Raw genomic sequence first — 16,829 nt, 5'->3', positions numbered from 1 at the left:
AGGAGCCGGGCGGGTTTCCTGGCGGGGGCAGCGCTGGGGGCGGGCGGGCGGCGCGGCGTGGGCAGCTCCGTGAGAACTTCGCCGAGTCCGCCCGGGGCAGAGGCGCGCCCGCGCCCGCGTCCGTGTCCGGGAGAGGCCGGCCGCGGCCCCGCCGCCTTCTCGGCATGGCCGGCCGGCTCGGCCGCGGGATGTGCTGGGGCAAGCGGGGCCGGGGCTGCCGGGGCGGGGGCGCGCTGCTGGCCCTGGGGCTGCTGGCCGCCGTCGGCGTCCTCGCCTGGCGGCACGGCCCGCCGCCCCGCCACGCCGCCCGCCGCGCCCCGCCGCCGCCGACTCTCGCCGACGCCGAGCTGCTGCGGAAGCCGGTGTACGCGAAGCCGGCCCTGGACCCGGGGGCCCTGGGCGAGCTGGGCCGGGCGGTGCGGCTGGAGCTGAGCCCGGCCGAGAAGCGCCGCCAGGAGGAGAGCGTCCGCCGGCACCAGATCAACATCTACCTGAGCGACCGCATCTCGCTGCACCGCCGCCTGCCCGAGCGCTGGCACCCGCTGTGAGTACCCGCCGCTCCACCTGCCGCCGCCGGGCTCCGCCGCCGGGTGACCCCGCGGGCGGAGGAGCCGTGCCTGCCCCCGGTGTGGCCGGCTGGGGCAGCTCTTCCAAAGAGAGGAGCGTTTGGTGGCAGCGGGCAGCGCGGGATAGTCGTGTCTCAGCTGCAGCTCGCTCAGCAACGTGGAGGCTTTTAAAACTTTCTCTCCCCCCCCACGCTTTCAAATCACAGCGTTTGCTCACAAAGTTACAGCCGTCGATGATTTCGCCTGGCTCCCGCTCTTCCACAAGGCAGAAACAGAAGCGTGTTGGTGGTGCGTGTGCAACTCGGGAGAGGTTGGCTTCCTCTGGTAGCCCTAGCAGCATGGTTTCAGCCCTTAAGCAGTGGCATGCTGCCGGGCTTCTCCTGCTGCTGTCCCCTGGATAAGTCACCGTAGGCAGCGGCGTACTTTCCCAGTCACTCCCAGCTTTACAGATGTTATGTTTCCCAGGCTTCGGCTTTGCATTGTATTCAAATGTCTTGTGCCACGCAGTATAACGCAGATTGTTTTATCATCAGGTTTACCAGGAGCGATGTAGAAACACTCGCAGAGATGCATAACGTTTTTCTAAACTGGGACTTTGCTTGTTCCTGGATACTTAGTTGCTGGGACAATTTACATTTACAAATTACATTTACAATTATGACATTAATGCCAGATGATGGCATAAGCAATTGTAAACTAAGGATTAGGTACTGTTTGATGAGATGACTCTAGTTTACAGGCACCAGTTCAGCGCAGCGGTGAAGTCAGTGCTGCACAGCAGGTCCGACTGTATGATCAGTTCTGGCCTAACGCAAATACTCAGTTTAGCCGAGTCGTTCACCTCAGGGCTGTCCTGTCAGTGAGCAGCCAGCTGGTGAGAGGAATGGGTTGAGTAGTTGCAGGTATGTGCCTTCAGCCAAAGGGGTCAGGACAGAGCCATGGCTGCAGAGTCCTCTCTCCTCTGCTTCACCTGAGCTTGGCTTCAGCCAGGTTATTTCATTGCAACACGTTTGTGTGGTGTGGTAGCAAAGAGCTGGGGAAAAAGCAGGGCTCTGTCTACTGTGCGTTCGCTTCACGTCAGTGTGTCCTGTCTGGTATTTCACCCAACTCTAGTGATAAGTGCTGAATTTAAAATGTGAGTCCTACAATAGCTCTTAAAAAACTGCAATGCAAGTGCAAGGTCTTTTTACCATAAATTTAAGCATGACAGTAAGCTTGTTTTTCTTAGTTATCGTTTATTCTCCCCTTAGAAGCAGTCTATAGACCATAGGCTAAAAAAGGGACCATTTTAGTTGTATTTCTACAGGAAGAGTTTAAATCATTTCAGTGAATTATTCTGGACTCCTGCCATTTCTTTCAGACAGGATGTTGGAGGAAATGGAAGATCACAGTTGTTGAGCAGGGGACTTCATAGATGGGGGGAGATTCTTGAAATGAAAATAAGTGGGCAGATGGATTTTGCTACAATGGCACATCCTGTTTCATGTGAATATTTGGATGTTGAAATGACAAAATTTATCCAAACCAAAAGGATTGCAAGGCATCAGTGATATAATCAGACATAATCTCAGACATAATTGCCTTCTGAGGGTGGGGCTGTATTGTACTGTTGTGTCTGCTGGCAGGTGCTTCATGCCTTTTCACACAGTTAAATCTAAATTATGGCAGAAATATCACAGAACATCTATCCAACTCACACAGCAAATGTAAAAAAAAAAAACTTCTCCAAAGACAATTTTGCAATAAAGTTAACTATCTCTCTTAGTGCGATAAAGTTAACTACATCTCTTAAGAAGGAAGACCATGTAAGAGATCTAAGTAAAAAAAAAAAAAATCTTGAAAAAGGTATCCACAAGCCTGTAGCGATAGAAAATTCATTGCACTTCAGTGTACGATTAGAGTCTATATAGGTTGAAAAGTCAAGTCTAGGAAAAATATGATTTAGTTTCTTTATTTTAAGGTTGGTAATGCTTGACCATTCATGATCTTTAATGAACATTTGGGTGAGGCTACAATGGTAGGAAGTAGGTAGTAATGGTAGACTTCAGCTGCCCACAAAAATGATGCAAAGGCTAAATTTTTAGATGTGATCAATGAAACAATTTTGGTACCTGAAGGCCAGAAGATGATAAATGCACCATTTTTTTAGTGGAGTCCCAGAGGAGAACCAGAGAACTGTGTGCTGGCAAGCCTTGGATCTCTTCCAGGCATATTATTTACAAACTGTGGTAAGGAAAATAATTAGTAGCACACAGGTAGATGTGATCTATTGAGAAAGAGTCAACTTGGCCTTTGTCATGGATGACGTGTCTCACAAACCTATTGGAGTTCTTTGAAGGTTGTAATTATATGGATAAGGAATTGTGGTGTTATTCCCAGAGGCTTTTGATGAGTTCCTTAAGCAGCTGTGAAATAAGGTGGAAATGCCTTGCATTTTTAAATAACTGGATAAAAGCTGGGAAGCACTTTTTTTTTTTCTTTTTAAATACTGGAGGGTCACTGGTAAAGTTCCACAGAAATCTGTGTTGGACCCAATGCTGTTCAACTTACAGCATGGCTTCCATACAGAAGTAACTAATTAATTTACAGCTCTTCAGTCTGGAAGACAGACAGGCTACTTGAGAGGGTGCCTCTTGCTGAGCCGCTGCAGTACTAGGTCGATGCATGAAGTGGATAACACAAATTCTGCTGCCACCTTGTTCCAAAAATCTGTTTACTGTAAAGTGTAAGGAATTCCATCTACTAGAAAATTGACATTGAGTATTCATGAGATATTAACAGATACTGTGCTTAGAGACATTATTCTGGGCTATGGGCTTTTGGTCTGTTTCAGCATATTCTTATATGTGTGGAGGTGAGTCTGGAAATTTTAGATCCCAGGAAAATGGGTAGAAGGAAAGAAAGGGAAATAAAGATAGGCAACATCCCCACCACCTGGACACCCCACTGCTCCTTTTAACCTTAATACCATCCCGCATTCATCAGTGAACCCGCTCACTGGGTGTGAATTGTGAAAATGACAAACTTGAATCTAGTGAAAACTAGAATTTTGCTAATAAGATTGAGAATATCTGAACCAGTAAGCCTTTAAACCTGGTCTGGAAAATTATGTATACAAGATGTTGCTTTATCAGAAATAGATGACAAAAAAATCTTTTCCCACTGCTACACATTGTCCATCCTGGACCTGCTATCAGACCAGCGACGTGGCAGTAGTTATTTGCTAATACCTATGTCTGGTAATACTGTGCAGGAAGAGAAGAAGAATAGTTTGACTGAGATTACTCCCCCAAATAATGTATTGTTTGACAATATTTAACTATGAATCATATACAGATGTTATTTACTTTATAATGAAGTTTTTTCAACTTTAGGTGTTTCTCCTACTAATATATTCTTGCCAATGTAAATATTCAGAAGATCTTTATTCCTTCTTGTTCTCACAGACCACTGTAACATGTTTTTCTGAGAATTGATCCTGTTTCTATTGAAACACAGACCTGAAGAACTCAACAACTTCTATTGTTTCCTTGAGACAGTTCCAACTTCCTTTAACTGTCTGCGCTTGAGGTCAGCAACTGATAATACTGTGTTTCGTCACACAGAAACTCTTTCGTTTTATTGGTGGCTAGAATTGTGTGTGTGTATATATGTATGTATATATATGTACCTATATGTATACATAAATATATATATTTAAACATACATGTAAGCATATATATAAAAACTATAAAAAATGTTCTTTTGGTAAAATATTATGCATAATATTTAATATGTAATAATATGCATAATATGCATAATATGTAAGGAAATTACTAAGTGGTGATACAGTGTGTACAAGGCTAGAAGTGAAATATGCCATAGGGTCAGAGAATGACAGAGGTTGGAAGAAACCTCTGGGGTTTCTAGTCCAACCTCCTGCTCGAAGCAGGACAACTTCAGCATTAGAGCGTGTTGCTAAAGGCCATCCTTGTCCTGTCAAATTTTGAAAGTCTCCAAGGATGAAGATTCAACAGCCTCTCTGGGCACCTCTTTCAAGGCTACATCACTGCTACAGTGAAATTTGTATTGCCCCCAATCATACCGTTGTCTAGATGGCCCAGGTTGTCTTCCCAATGTCTATCCGTCATTTCATGAGTTTATACACATACGGGAAGCAACAATTGTAGCATCCTCCATCAGACATTGACCTGCTGAGGGCCGTGTTGGGGCTGATGCCCTGTAAGTGCAGCGGGATGAGCTCTAGGCCATGCGTTTTGGCCACTGCTGCTCTGCCTTCCCCTTGCACAACAGCATGGCCGCATCCCATCCTGCCGGGCTTCTCGTCACCTGCTCATTTTACAGGACTGCAGGATTAGGCAGACAACTGATAGGGTCTCTTAGACAGCCTTAGACAGTTTATTACAACATGTAAGAAATACATTTCCAGTTTTTCTGCTTGGGTTCTTTTAGATTAAGGACTGTTCTCAAGCATTGTTCCTGATTTTAGACGTTCTACCTTCTTTTTTTGTTTTGTTTCTATATGTCTCACAGTAGGGATGCATTACACGTTTATTTCAGGGATGATTTCTGTAAAATCACACCAGCCGCCTTCTGGCTGACTCTTGTTACAAAAGGAACAAGGCAGGGATAGGCACTTTTGTGCCGACTTGGCGTTTTATGTTGTCTCTTTCATGGTAGAAGCCTGAATCAGCCCTTGGGCCTCATTTCACTTGTGCTTACAAGCAAATGGATTTGTAAGTCTTTCCTGTCTTTTCTTACCTGGCAAATGATTATGAGTAGCCACAAAAGTCCCCAAAATATTGAATGTGGTCTGCATAATAATTAGCAGCTATAAAAAAAGTTTTAGAGGTTCATTCTTTAATTCTGGATAATTTTCTGTGTTTTTGAGAGAGCGCTTGTTTATATATATGTTTTTATATATCTTTAGGTATCTGTGTATATATATTTAAGTATCTGTATATAGATAGATACACACAAATACTTAAATTCTTATGTCACCATCGTTTATGCCTATCATATTATTTAATTTTGGGGATATTGTCTTTGAGTTTAGTGTAACGATCTTGTGCTAAGGTTTTTCCGACTTTCAAAACTGCTTTTCCCGTCTGTTCCCAGACTTGAATGTGATTCTCTTACAGTCTCACTTGCTACCATGGTTTGTATTGTTTACGGGGTTGTAAATACCAAATTATGCAGGCTGCTTATCTGATAGTATCTCGCTAGCAAATTCCCAGAGTAATCCTCGAGACTAGGTTTTGGTCCCTCTTCTACTCCAAAAATCATAGCATCTGATTTTGATGGACACGCTGCTCCTGCCAGGAGTTTTAACCTGACCCTGTTCCAGGAAGTGGCGCAGCAGCCGGGTGTTTCCTCCCCAGCACACCGCGACTGCCTGACTTCACCCAGGAGCTTCTCTTTCAGCTGTTATCTAAAGGTGAAATACCCGCAGGGACTTTTTTTGCAGCGCGTCTAGTAAAAGTGACCTCTTTGGAGAGCTTATCTGCAGCAGCTTGACCATGCCGGTGTGTCCCTTTCTGCTAAACGCACAGCTGATTGCGCGCTCGGCGCCCAGCGCTTGCTTTGGCGTAGGTATTCCCATGCTGTACATTTGATCAGAGTCCAGAAGACGCAATGCTCTTCTACGTATGAGCAACTGCTTTGCATAAAACACTTGGAGGTGTATTTGCTTTAGTAGTTTCGAAACGCTGTGGTCACTGGTTTGGGGTTGGGTTTTTTTTGTTTTGTTTGTTTTCTGAGCTTTTCTGGAATGGATAATTGGTTACTGGCAATTACATTAATCATAATACCTTTTCGACATTAATTTATTGTTAGTTGGCAGGATTCCTTGCATTTATAAACAGGCTTTAGACCTGCAAAGCAGTGTGTCTCTGGGACATCTCATTCCTCCCTCAAACCGTTAAGTGGGGGAGTAATAAATCTGCACCGTTGGTTTTGTTTTTTTTTTTTTTTAAAATAAGCAGGCTTGCATTTTGTAGCAGTACAGAATACAGCAATGCTTCCGCAAGTGCTTTGATATTTAGGATATTTCACTATTTTGTTTCCTATCTTCTGTAAAAATGTGTCAGTTTTCTTTGCCGTTATGCTTTCGTTTAATAGTCACCTGCAAACATTTTCTAGAAGAGCTAACATGATTATTTTTTGACCGTTTTTCTTTACAGCTTCTGATAGAGATCCTCAGCTTCCTCTGGTGTCTAGATGAGTGCTTGGTTTCGGTTGATTTCATTTTTAACTTGACAAACTTCCCAGATCAGTGATAGTAACCACAAATTCTGATTTTTTTTTTTCTTTATTCAAACACTGCTTTTACTATATACAATTGTCTGTAGGTGTCTTTTACTATACATGATTGTCTCCAGGTGCTTCCACACCCTACTGTTAGTGATGGTTACAATAACTTCTTTCAGTTATTGTATTACTTTGCAAAATATTTTTCTTGTCCTGAATCAAATTACTCACATCAAAATAAGTTTCTGATGTAGGTGTAGGAAATCGTATGGCACTGTGCAAATGTTAAGTGTATCTCACTACCTTGGAAGAAAATTGCAAACACGGGTCACTATTTGAGCAAAATGAAACCACTGTTTCAGGTCAGCAAAATAAAATAAACATTGTTTTTTCCCCATGGACACATGCAGAAATGCCTTCTCATCTGCACATTCAGAATCTGGGCTAGGTAGGAATTTCTGTTGCCTTTTTCTAACAATTTGGAACTAGAAGGATCTATGGATTTCTTAAATTTGTGGATTTTAGGATATAGATTTAGTCCACCCTCATAGGTGGGTTTTCTAGACATTTTTTTCTTAATGTATTTTTAACCTGTTTTAAACAGATTTGCCTTTTTTTTCCCCCCATTTTACTTTGCAAGTATTTGCTTCTATTTCAGGCTTCCCAGCTTTCTTCCTTGCTTCTCAGAATGTTTTCATACTAGCCAGCGCAGCCCTTTATTATCTGAAATCTTAAAGGAGTGTTTGTCAGTCTGTCTTGTCGAGGCCTTACTGTCAGTGGGAGAATCATTCTTTAAAACATCAAATAATCTGGAAAACCATTTCACAGTCTAGCTAGCCGCTGTTTTCAAAAATTGATCATATCACAGCGTCGTGGACTGAACTATATGCTGGGGGGCTCTTTCCTAACGAGGTTTGTTTCAGCAGACACAATTTAGGGAGCATTTACCCGGGCTGCGAGCGGATGGTAGAGAAGTGTGGGCCAGCATTGCTTTAACTCGCGCTGCTTATGTGTTCCAGCCTTGCCCTGAGTAATTCAGCTCTTCTGCTGCTTATCAGCACCATGCTGCTATCTGCTTTGCTAATCGGACCAAGACACACCTTCCGTAAACATCAGTGCCTTTTTCTGTAACATCCGAACGCACGTGGGGTATGTAGGTGTGCAAAACCAGGTGCAGTCTTTCCATGCTCAGATAAGACATTAAAAAAAAAAAACACAACCCCCCCAAAAAAAACCCCCAAAAAACAAACAAAAAGCCCCCCCAAACCCCCAGAACTGACAGATGGTTCAAGGTAGTTTTATGTGAGAAAATAAATTAGCATGAAAAGTTGGGTACTGTTTGGAGGCGATAAGAATAATCTGAATTATCATATCCTTTAATTCCACTGGAAATGTTGCGCTTCTATATCCCAGGTTTTGATGTAATAGGGCTGCGTTGCTTTTGGCTCACAGGCTGGATTTTATGCGTAGGAGGGGTGAGGAGTGGCTGTTCAAACACACGTTCATCCTGGAGTAGGTAACACAGCCTTGGTAACTCTGCAAGGTGACTCAGAAACCAGCACTGCGACGCGTGTCATGCTGCTGAGCTTGGGATGCTCGTGGATGGACCTGCTGAACTCTAAGCTGCTGCTGGGAGCAGGAGGGAAGGGAGAAGTAGAAGGGGGAGAAGAGGACCCTAGCATAGCTGTGTCCTCCGCCGTGGAGGGGTGGGAGGAGGAGGTGTTTTCTCTGGGGTGAAGGTGCCTGGCAGACCCCTGAGTTCACATTGCCTCCTCTGCAGTTTACGGGGCGGGGAGTGGAGACAGCGAAATCAAATTGAGACGCCCATTTGTCCAGATTAGCTGTTTTTACTTACAGCCTGCAAAATGCCATGTTTGAGCACATCTCGCACTAAAAGGGCATCTGCTGTTCAATTCAGTGTCCTAAACCCTGCTCAAATTAGGAAGAGAAAAGGAGGTGGTGGTGTGAGTCTGCATGTCCACCACCCACCCTAACAAAGCCAGCAAGCCTGGTTCCTAGCCCACTGCGTGCAACCCAGCCTGAAGCAGGATCCTGACAATGTTTGCTAGAGATGATGTTGTGATGGCATGTATATGGCAATGTCAAGTACCGTAATCATATAAATCACGTTAAATCAGCTATAGCAGTGACACATGAGGCTTTGAACTTCCAAGGAGAAGCTACGGAATCTTGAACTTTCTGTATTTTCAGGCGTTCATAATGAAACTTCAAAAGCAGAACTTAAAAATGTCAGCGGTCTTGAACAATTTTGGTTTTGTGGATTGCTGAGAATAATTTTAACATCTTGATTTTCAACACACACTTTTTTCCATTAAAAATGTTCCAATACATTATTTCTAAAAGAAAAGTATACTTTTAGAAAGCATGAAATAATTTGAGCCAATTGTATTCTTAACAAATCTTTGAAAACTCACAGAATATTTCATATTTATTCTTAAAATACAAGTAACTTGGCATATAGAACATAAAATTTGGAGATTAAAAATGTATTTTCTCTTGCCGTGTCGTTGTTGCAGTTGTGGTGAAAGTCTTACATAAAAGTATGTCAGCAACCATTCCTAATTAACTCATGGCAGCATGCCCGGTGTACACGCATTCATGCTCTCTCTCCCTGTGTATAGATACGCATCTCTAAGAGAGAAACAGCTCCTTACAATGAAATAAATTGAGTGATTACATTAATTGACACAAATGTTCTCTAAAATAGCCCATTTAATTTTGTTTAGGCATTTCCTGACTGATGTCTCCTTAGTTTCTAATAAATAACCTATTGTAAAACTTGCTAACAGAAGATTTTGTAGTGTACTAGATTCCAAGGTTAAATTATTAAACTTGTCAGCCATATAGTCTCAGTTAGACTGTGACTTGCAGCGTAAAAACGTAAAACCAAAAGCCCACGGGAATGTGGATGTATGATGATACACCTTTACATGCTTTGCTTCAGTTTGCATTTTGTGGAGGTAGATGTTTGAGTAGGTGCTGTAGTGAAAGATCCAGGAAAGGTAGGTGGTACATAGTGAACTGGTTTTTAAGTTTGTGTTCAGGCGCGGCGTTATTCTCTCTCTCCTCCCGTCTCGGAATTTAAGGATTCATGGCTGAATACAATTAGAATTTTAAACACGTAGATGTTTATTTGATTATAAATTGATAAACAAAAGCTGTGTCTTTTGGCATTTCTTGTTTTACACCTGTCTTTTAAAAGGTATAGAAGTGAAGCAGGAGGTGGTGGTGAGGCAGGAGGATTCCTGGAACATCCACCCAGCGCGGCAGAGAGAGCCCGAGGGGGAGCAAGGACGGTGCAGCAGCAGGCTGCTGCTGGAGCAGGGCAGGGTCCCAGCCCGCTCCCGGGGAGGTGGCTGGGGACAGGCCCGGCTGCGTTTGCTCTGGGTGCTGCTCTGCTGTGCACAGAGACTCTGCTTGTGCGTTTTCTAGTGGGGCTGCAGAGAACAGGAGCCATCAGAGGGCAGAGGCTGAGCAGGTGTCACTCCTTTGCATCGTGTCATCCGTTGTTGTTGTTGTCCATTATATATCAGTGTTTTTCAGTGAAATCCCAGTCCTACTTAAAACCTTATGCCTTCTTTTGTTGGCTCTAAAAAAGCTGCTCACGTGCTGGCAATAGGTTTTTCCTCTGATCTGGTGACTGATCCTGGTATCTGGTCACTTTTTCCAAAATCGGCTTCACTAGAGATATGTGTACTTTTCTGAAGAAAATGAACCCCCTCAATGTGCCCACATTTTTAACTTAGGTGTTGGTTTTTTAAAATATATGTAATTATATCTATGTAAATAGTAAGGTTCCTGTAGTTGAATAAGATAATGAGAGTAGTGAAAGAAGTATGTCGGACTTCAAATGACAGTGCTTCTGCATTTATTGTCCGTGCTTGGAAACGTCACATCTACAGGCAACTCATTTCCTCATGTCTATGTTACGTTTTTACGAACCGTTTGGTAGTTATGATAACTAGGTTCAAGGTGATGTATCAGGCAGCCAGTAGTAGGGGCTATAGGTAGTTTCCTGTTGTTTAACTTCAGCCGTAGAAAAGTTAAGCATCTGCTCTATAGTTAAACCTTTATAGGCATGGGGGAGGCAGGGCCCCACAAAGGTCTGTTTGTCTGTGCTAGGTAAATAGCATGAGGAGGTGTCGTGGTTTAGCCCCAGCCGGCTCACTCCCCCCTGGTGGGATGGGGGAGGGAATCGGAAGAGTAAAAGTGAGAAAACTCGAGGGTTGAGATAAAAACAGTTTAATAGGGAAAGCAAAAGCCGTGCATGCAAGTGAAGCAAAGCAAGGAATTAATTCACTCCTCATGGGCAGGCAGGTGTTCAGCCATCTCCAGGAAAGCAGGGCTCCATCGCGTGTAATGGTTACTTGGGAAGACAAACGCCATCACTCCAAATGTCCCCCCTTCCTTCTTCTTCCCCAGCTTTATATACTGAGCATGACATCATGTGGTATGGAATAGCCCTTTGGTCAGTTTGGATCAACTCTCCTGGCTGTGTCCCCTCCCAGCTTCTTCTGCACCTGGCAGAGCATGGGAAGATGAAGAGCCTTGACTAGTGCAGCAACAATTAAAACATCTCTATTATCAACACTGTTTTCAGCACAAATCCAAAACATAGCCCCATACCAGCCACTATAATGAAAATTAACTCTATCTCAGCTGAAACCAGGACAGGAGGGTGAGGTGAGTCGCCTTCTGGATCTGTCTTTACGGACATGCAGAGTCCAGATGATTAGCTCAAAGACAGCACCTAGCCTTTAGACGGCTAACATGAGATGCAATTAATCCTGTCTTAATGTGATCCCCTATAGTGGGAAAGGACAGTGTTACGCATTTCAGGGTGGCACTAAAGAACACCTTAGTCAGAAGCCGAAAGCAGCTTGCAGTATAGGCAGTATAAATATACATTCCCAGTATCTGCAAAAACATATTTTGGGGCTGCTGTCACCAGTTTGTATCCTCCCTGTCATTTTAATGACATATTGTAACTGATACGCATTTGTTTTTCTGAATAACCCAAAGTAGGAGTGAAATGATTCACTTGGAAAGTAGGAGCTTGGATAGTTGGCTGACACAGAGAATAAAAATGCATCCTGAAGTTTGCAAAGGTGAATACAGAAGATGCACTGCTATGGTGGTTCTGTTGTAAATAGGAGTTGGGAAATGGAAAAACTGAGTTATGACCACTAGGCTTTAAGTCAGGTTTCATACTTGTAGTGGGGTTTTTTTGCAGTTTGTATATCTCGTGAAGTGGTAATGTTTAGTGTCCGTATGCATGCCGCTTGTTATTCAACAACACTTCTAAGTATTTCCATTTCAGGGATTCATTAGTTTTTTAAAGATTTTTCTTACACTATTATCTTTCCAGGGTTTAAATGCTTTGAGTTTGTAACTCCCCAATGGGATTATTTTTTAAAGACTTAGCAAAACTCTTTGAAATTTCTTTCAGTACGGAAAGATGAGGAAAAGCGTGCTTCGTTTTAGCAACAATATTTGAGACTGCTAACAGTTGAGATCTTGTAGCAGTCTAGTAAGGAATATATGTCTTGGAAATAATTTCTGAGATAAATATGCAAACCTGCATAGAAGTTGAATAACTTTATTTTTTTTTCTAATTTTTTAAAAGTAAAAGTTCCAAAATTTTAGTTGGTCTATACATGATGATTAGTTTTCCCCAAAATAAACTTAATGTACTAAAAAGCTAAGCTTTCAGTCGTGCTCTGTGTATTTCATTGTGCAAGGTGAGAGATGGTTTCTCTCTTTGGCAGGTTGTCAGCCGTGGCCTGCCGGCCCGTCGCGGGGAAGTGGGCACCGCTCGGGGCAGCGTGGCCAGCAGCCTGCCCTGCCTCCCTGGCGAGTCACTTCCCTGCGCTTGCGTGCTGCCTTCCACCACGGAGCTAGTAAATAAAACACCCTTTTGAGTTTTGGCCTCTTTCTTGACTTCAGAAACCGAAGAAACCTGTACTCTGGTATGTCCCGTAGGAGGCTGGCCGTTTTCTGCAGTGTTGGGTACGCTCAGTGAAGGAGGCAGCAATGCACAGTGAATCACAGTCAGTTTGGGGATTGCCTTGCTCTGTGCCAAATTATGTTTGCTGTCTCCAGCGTGTAATTTTCAGGCAAATCCATTGAAGTCTTTAATCTATAATTAGGCTTATAAGCTTCTTTAGACCTTTTGGATTTCCTTTTTTAAATAATGGAGTACAACATTATTATTCCGTGAATCTTTCTGACATATTTTCCAGAGAAAGCTTTCCTGGAGGTTTTCTGTTTTTTTCTTTTTTCCTTTGGTTTTCTAAAATGAGTAGGTAAAGTTCCTATTTCCATCAAGAAATGAACTGAAACTACCTGGTACAAGTGACTGTGATATATAAGAAGAAATTTTTCCTGGCAGTACGGAGCATAAATGTTTTTCAATAGGCTAAAGTAAATATGTATTTCTAAAATTGGATTCATACAGTAGTTTTTTCTGTGTTTAAAAAAAAAAAAATTAAAATGTCACTACTTTTTCATGTGTTAGTACATGAACATTTGGCAAAATAAATCACTTCTGTCACCAGCTGATGGTGTGAGGCAGTTCTCTGTGTGAATGCCCCTGTTTGCCTCAGGACAAGTTACAGCCTGGAGAGACAGGCATTTTTGTACTTCACTGTATAGGGGTGTGTGTATGTGTATCTACCTATCTGTGAATAGCTGTATGTGTGTATGCATGCATATGCACCATATACAATGAGTGTTGTTGCATAGCATTCCTTTCATGTTTGAGCAGCAGCATTCTGTGTGCCGCCTCTGCCCAAGTGTCATTTCTCCTTACTGCTTCCTCATTTTCAGGTATTTATTACAAAAGTACTCTACAGACTCTTTTTTTTCCCCCTCTTCAGGAGAATTTTAATTTTAGGAATATTCGGATTCAGACTTATTTCTTCTTTCTGTACCACAGATCTTAATAGATATTGCCTAATCTTTAAAGCAACCTATAAGAAGTCTTTTTTATTGCAAACACAGCAGCATTAAAGAGTCAGTAAATATATTCTCAATGTGCTATAGGTAAGCAGTTTTCTTTTAATGTCATTTTCTGGGTGTTTTGGGGAATTTTGGTTACCCTGAATTGACCTAAGGGATTTTGTTGTCATGTTTTCTACTGATCAGTCCTGGTTTCCCTCTTCAGCTCCCCGTAACATAGGTTTTGGAGGGCTCGCTGCTGTTCTGGTTTGGTAGAAGGGATGTCCTGCCTGCTTCGGTATCTGTTGTGACCTAGCAGTCTACAGAAGCTGAAGTATGTCCTTCTGCCCCTTACAAGCCTCGGTGACTCCAGGCAATAAGCTGGAGGCATAAGAAAATTCAAACATCTCTAAACCGTTTCTGTTGTTTTTTAACAAAACTGCTCATACAGAATGCTCTAAGAAAAGAGGATAAATGGTAATAAATACTGTCATTATTTTGGAATTCTTTCAGACCAGGGGAATCTTTAACAATTTACACATTTGGCTCAGCTGTACGTTTCTTGGCATCCTTATGTTCATTTAGGGAAGTTCATAAATATATGTATTTATAGGAAATACATTCTGGAGCTTAATCCAAAGGGTTGCAAACTTCCTGGCTCTCCATAGAGCCAAAACTATGCATTTCTATGTCTGTCTGTGTTTTTTGCGGATTTCACTATTATATCTTGGCAGTTCTGTGGTCTTCCCAAAATCTGCTTCTGTGTACATATGTCTCAGTTCTGTTGCTGTTTTTTCTCTCTATATGTTGCTGTTCCTTCACAGTTATATTTTTGCTGTCTAGCGCTTGTTTTATTTTCCAAAGCACAAGTTAGCAGTAATTTATGCTACTGTTTTTACCGCGCTTAGGTTTTGTTTTTTTTTTCTTTCTGTAATTTGAGGCACGTTTTGGCTATTGCTTATTCTTCTACTTGAGATAATATTGTGCAAAGACAGCTACTGCACATACACCAGCCCAGAATACCTTCTATTATTTTTGGTTTTAGACATTTTAGGGGGTTGCAGAATTTTAGTCATAATGCTGCTGCGGAAATGGGACTTCTGGCAGACCAGCTTCCTGAAAGTGTTTGCATGACTTTTCCATGTACATACAGTTCTTTTAAGATCCTTTATATGCTTACGGTTAGTAAATAGCATACAAAGTCTTCATTTGAGAATAGCTTTCTGAAAATTAACAAATGCTTTTGCACTTGTACTAAGTGTAATCGCCTCCCTTACAGATGCAGAGAGAAGAAGTATGATTATTACAGCCTGCCGAAAACCTCCGTTGTGATAGCTTTTTATAATGAGGCTTGGTCAACACTTCTGCGAACTGTTCATAGTGTTCTTGAGACATCTCCAGATATACTTTTGGAAGAAGTTATCCTTGTAGACGATTACAGTGACAAAGGTAGGAAGAATAGTTCTAAATAATGTTGATTGTTGATGGGGTTTTTTGGTCAGCCAGTCCACAGGAGAAAAAGATATGCTGTTTGGGTAACATACCATAAAATTGTACAACACAAGCATCTAACTGGAGAATAGTTTTTCTTGTAGCATGCCAGTGAAAAAATTGACTTCTGGACCAAATTTAGTTTAGAATGGGGAAGCACATTTGCTGTGTTGTAACATGAGTGCTTGCATATATAGATAATGTACAGTCTGGTCAGTGCAATTCAGGTTTCCTAATTTGAGCAAGTTTCGATTGCTCCAAGGTTGCCCTGGTGTCTAGTATAGTGAGAGCTACCTGGTTATCTGTTTTAATTTGAATTATGGGACACAAAGACAACGCTGGCATTTTCCACCACACATGAATGGTGTTAAGAATAAAACTTTTACATGGAAAAAGTTTTACGTAACATTTGAGAAGCACTTAACAATTTGGAAATGAATTGCAGAGGCAAATAGGAAGCATTCAATTTCTTGAAAGTAACTGTGATTTGTGTCCATCCAAGTTCTGTGCTTTTTCCTTGTCCTGTCCTAGTGTAGACAGTACAGCAGAATCAGAGTTCAAAATACTGGTATCTTTAAAGCACTGCTATAAGTAATACGCTGCTGAAAAGAGAGCTTTCTGTAGCATGACATAAACCAATCGTTCCAGAACTATTTCTTTCTTTTTCATTTGTTACAGAACATTTAAAGGAGACTTTGGAAAACTACGTGGCTGGCTTACGCAAGGTGCGTCTTATCCGTGCAAATAAGCGCGAGGGGCTGGTTCGAGCCCGGCTGCTGGGGGCATCTGTGGCGAAAGGAGAAATCCTGACGTTCCTGGACTGCCACTGCGAATGCCACGAGGGCTGGCTGGAGCCGCTGCTGGCAAGGTGAGGATGTGCTCTGGGCTGGTTTTCTGTCCCGCTGCAGAAGAAGAATAAACGGTTTGGCACACGCTTCTGCAGTGGAAAAATGGCTCTTGGTAGACGTTTACCCAAGGTTCCTGCAGCCTGGTCCCTGAGGCACTGCGAGTGTTTGTTTCCTGGCGGTGGGGTAGCGAATGGAAGTGTGGAAGATCAGGAGGTGGATTTTTGTTTTCTCCCGAGGACCAGGCTGCTCTTTTTCTTCAGAGAAGGGAAAGTTTTTTTTTCAGGAAGAGGAATCCTCCCCCAGCTTTGAAACTACCTTGGGAAAGGTGGCTACTTCTGTCAGCCTGGGTGGTGGATGAGAAGGTCTGGAAAGATGTGTGCCCAGAGACATCTCCTGTTGCAGGGCAACGTACACATAAGCAGATTGGAAGAGAAGGCAATAAACTCCGTCTTCCCAGTCCTGAGCTAATCCATCTCTCTCCAGCTGGAGAGACATTTCCAAAACCACACGCGGTCTTGAGGTGTGCAAGTCTTCCTGATTCCTAGTGGAACTTGTGTTCTCAAACTTCCCATGTCCATTTGAAATTGTATCTGGAATAATATTTTAATTTTTTTCTTTTTTTCTTAAAGTTGTCATATTTGACTTGTTTCTACATTTCATCCCGAGTATATTCCAGATAACTTTGGGTTAACTATGAACAGTATATATAGTGCGA

General features: G+C 42.5%; 1 protein-coding gene across 1 annotated transcript in view; it reads left to right on the top strand.

Annotated features, from left to right (window-relative positions):
• Positions 1 to 16,829, top strand: part of GALNT12 (polypeptide N-acetylgalactosaminyltransferase 12) — a 52,478-nt gene continuing 35,649 nt past the window's right edge. The window contains exons 1-3 of the mRNA XM_072852937.1: positions 1 to 544; positions 15,055 to 15,224; positions 15,945 to 16,134. Coding sequence (XP_072709038.1) covers positions 165 to 544; positions 15,055 to 15,224; positions 15,945 to 16,134 — 740 coding nt within the window. The 5' untranslated portion in view covers positions 1 to 164. The remainder of the gene's footprint in view (positions 545 to 15,054; positions 15,225 to 15,944; positions 16,135 to 16,829) is intronic.

This window comes from Ciconia boyciana, chromosome 2 (assembly GCF_034638445.1).
Source record: "Ciconia boyciana chromosome 2, ASM3463844v1, whole genome shotgun sequence".
Taxonomy (NCBI): Eukaryota; Metazoa; Chordata; class Aves; order Ciconiiformes; family Ciconiidae; genus Ciconia; species Ciconia boyciana.
The sequence above is the reverse complement of the archived record's forward strand: the minus strand, read 5'-3'. Positions and strand labels throughout refer to the sequence as shown.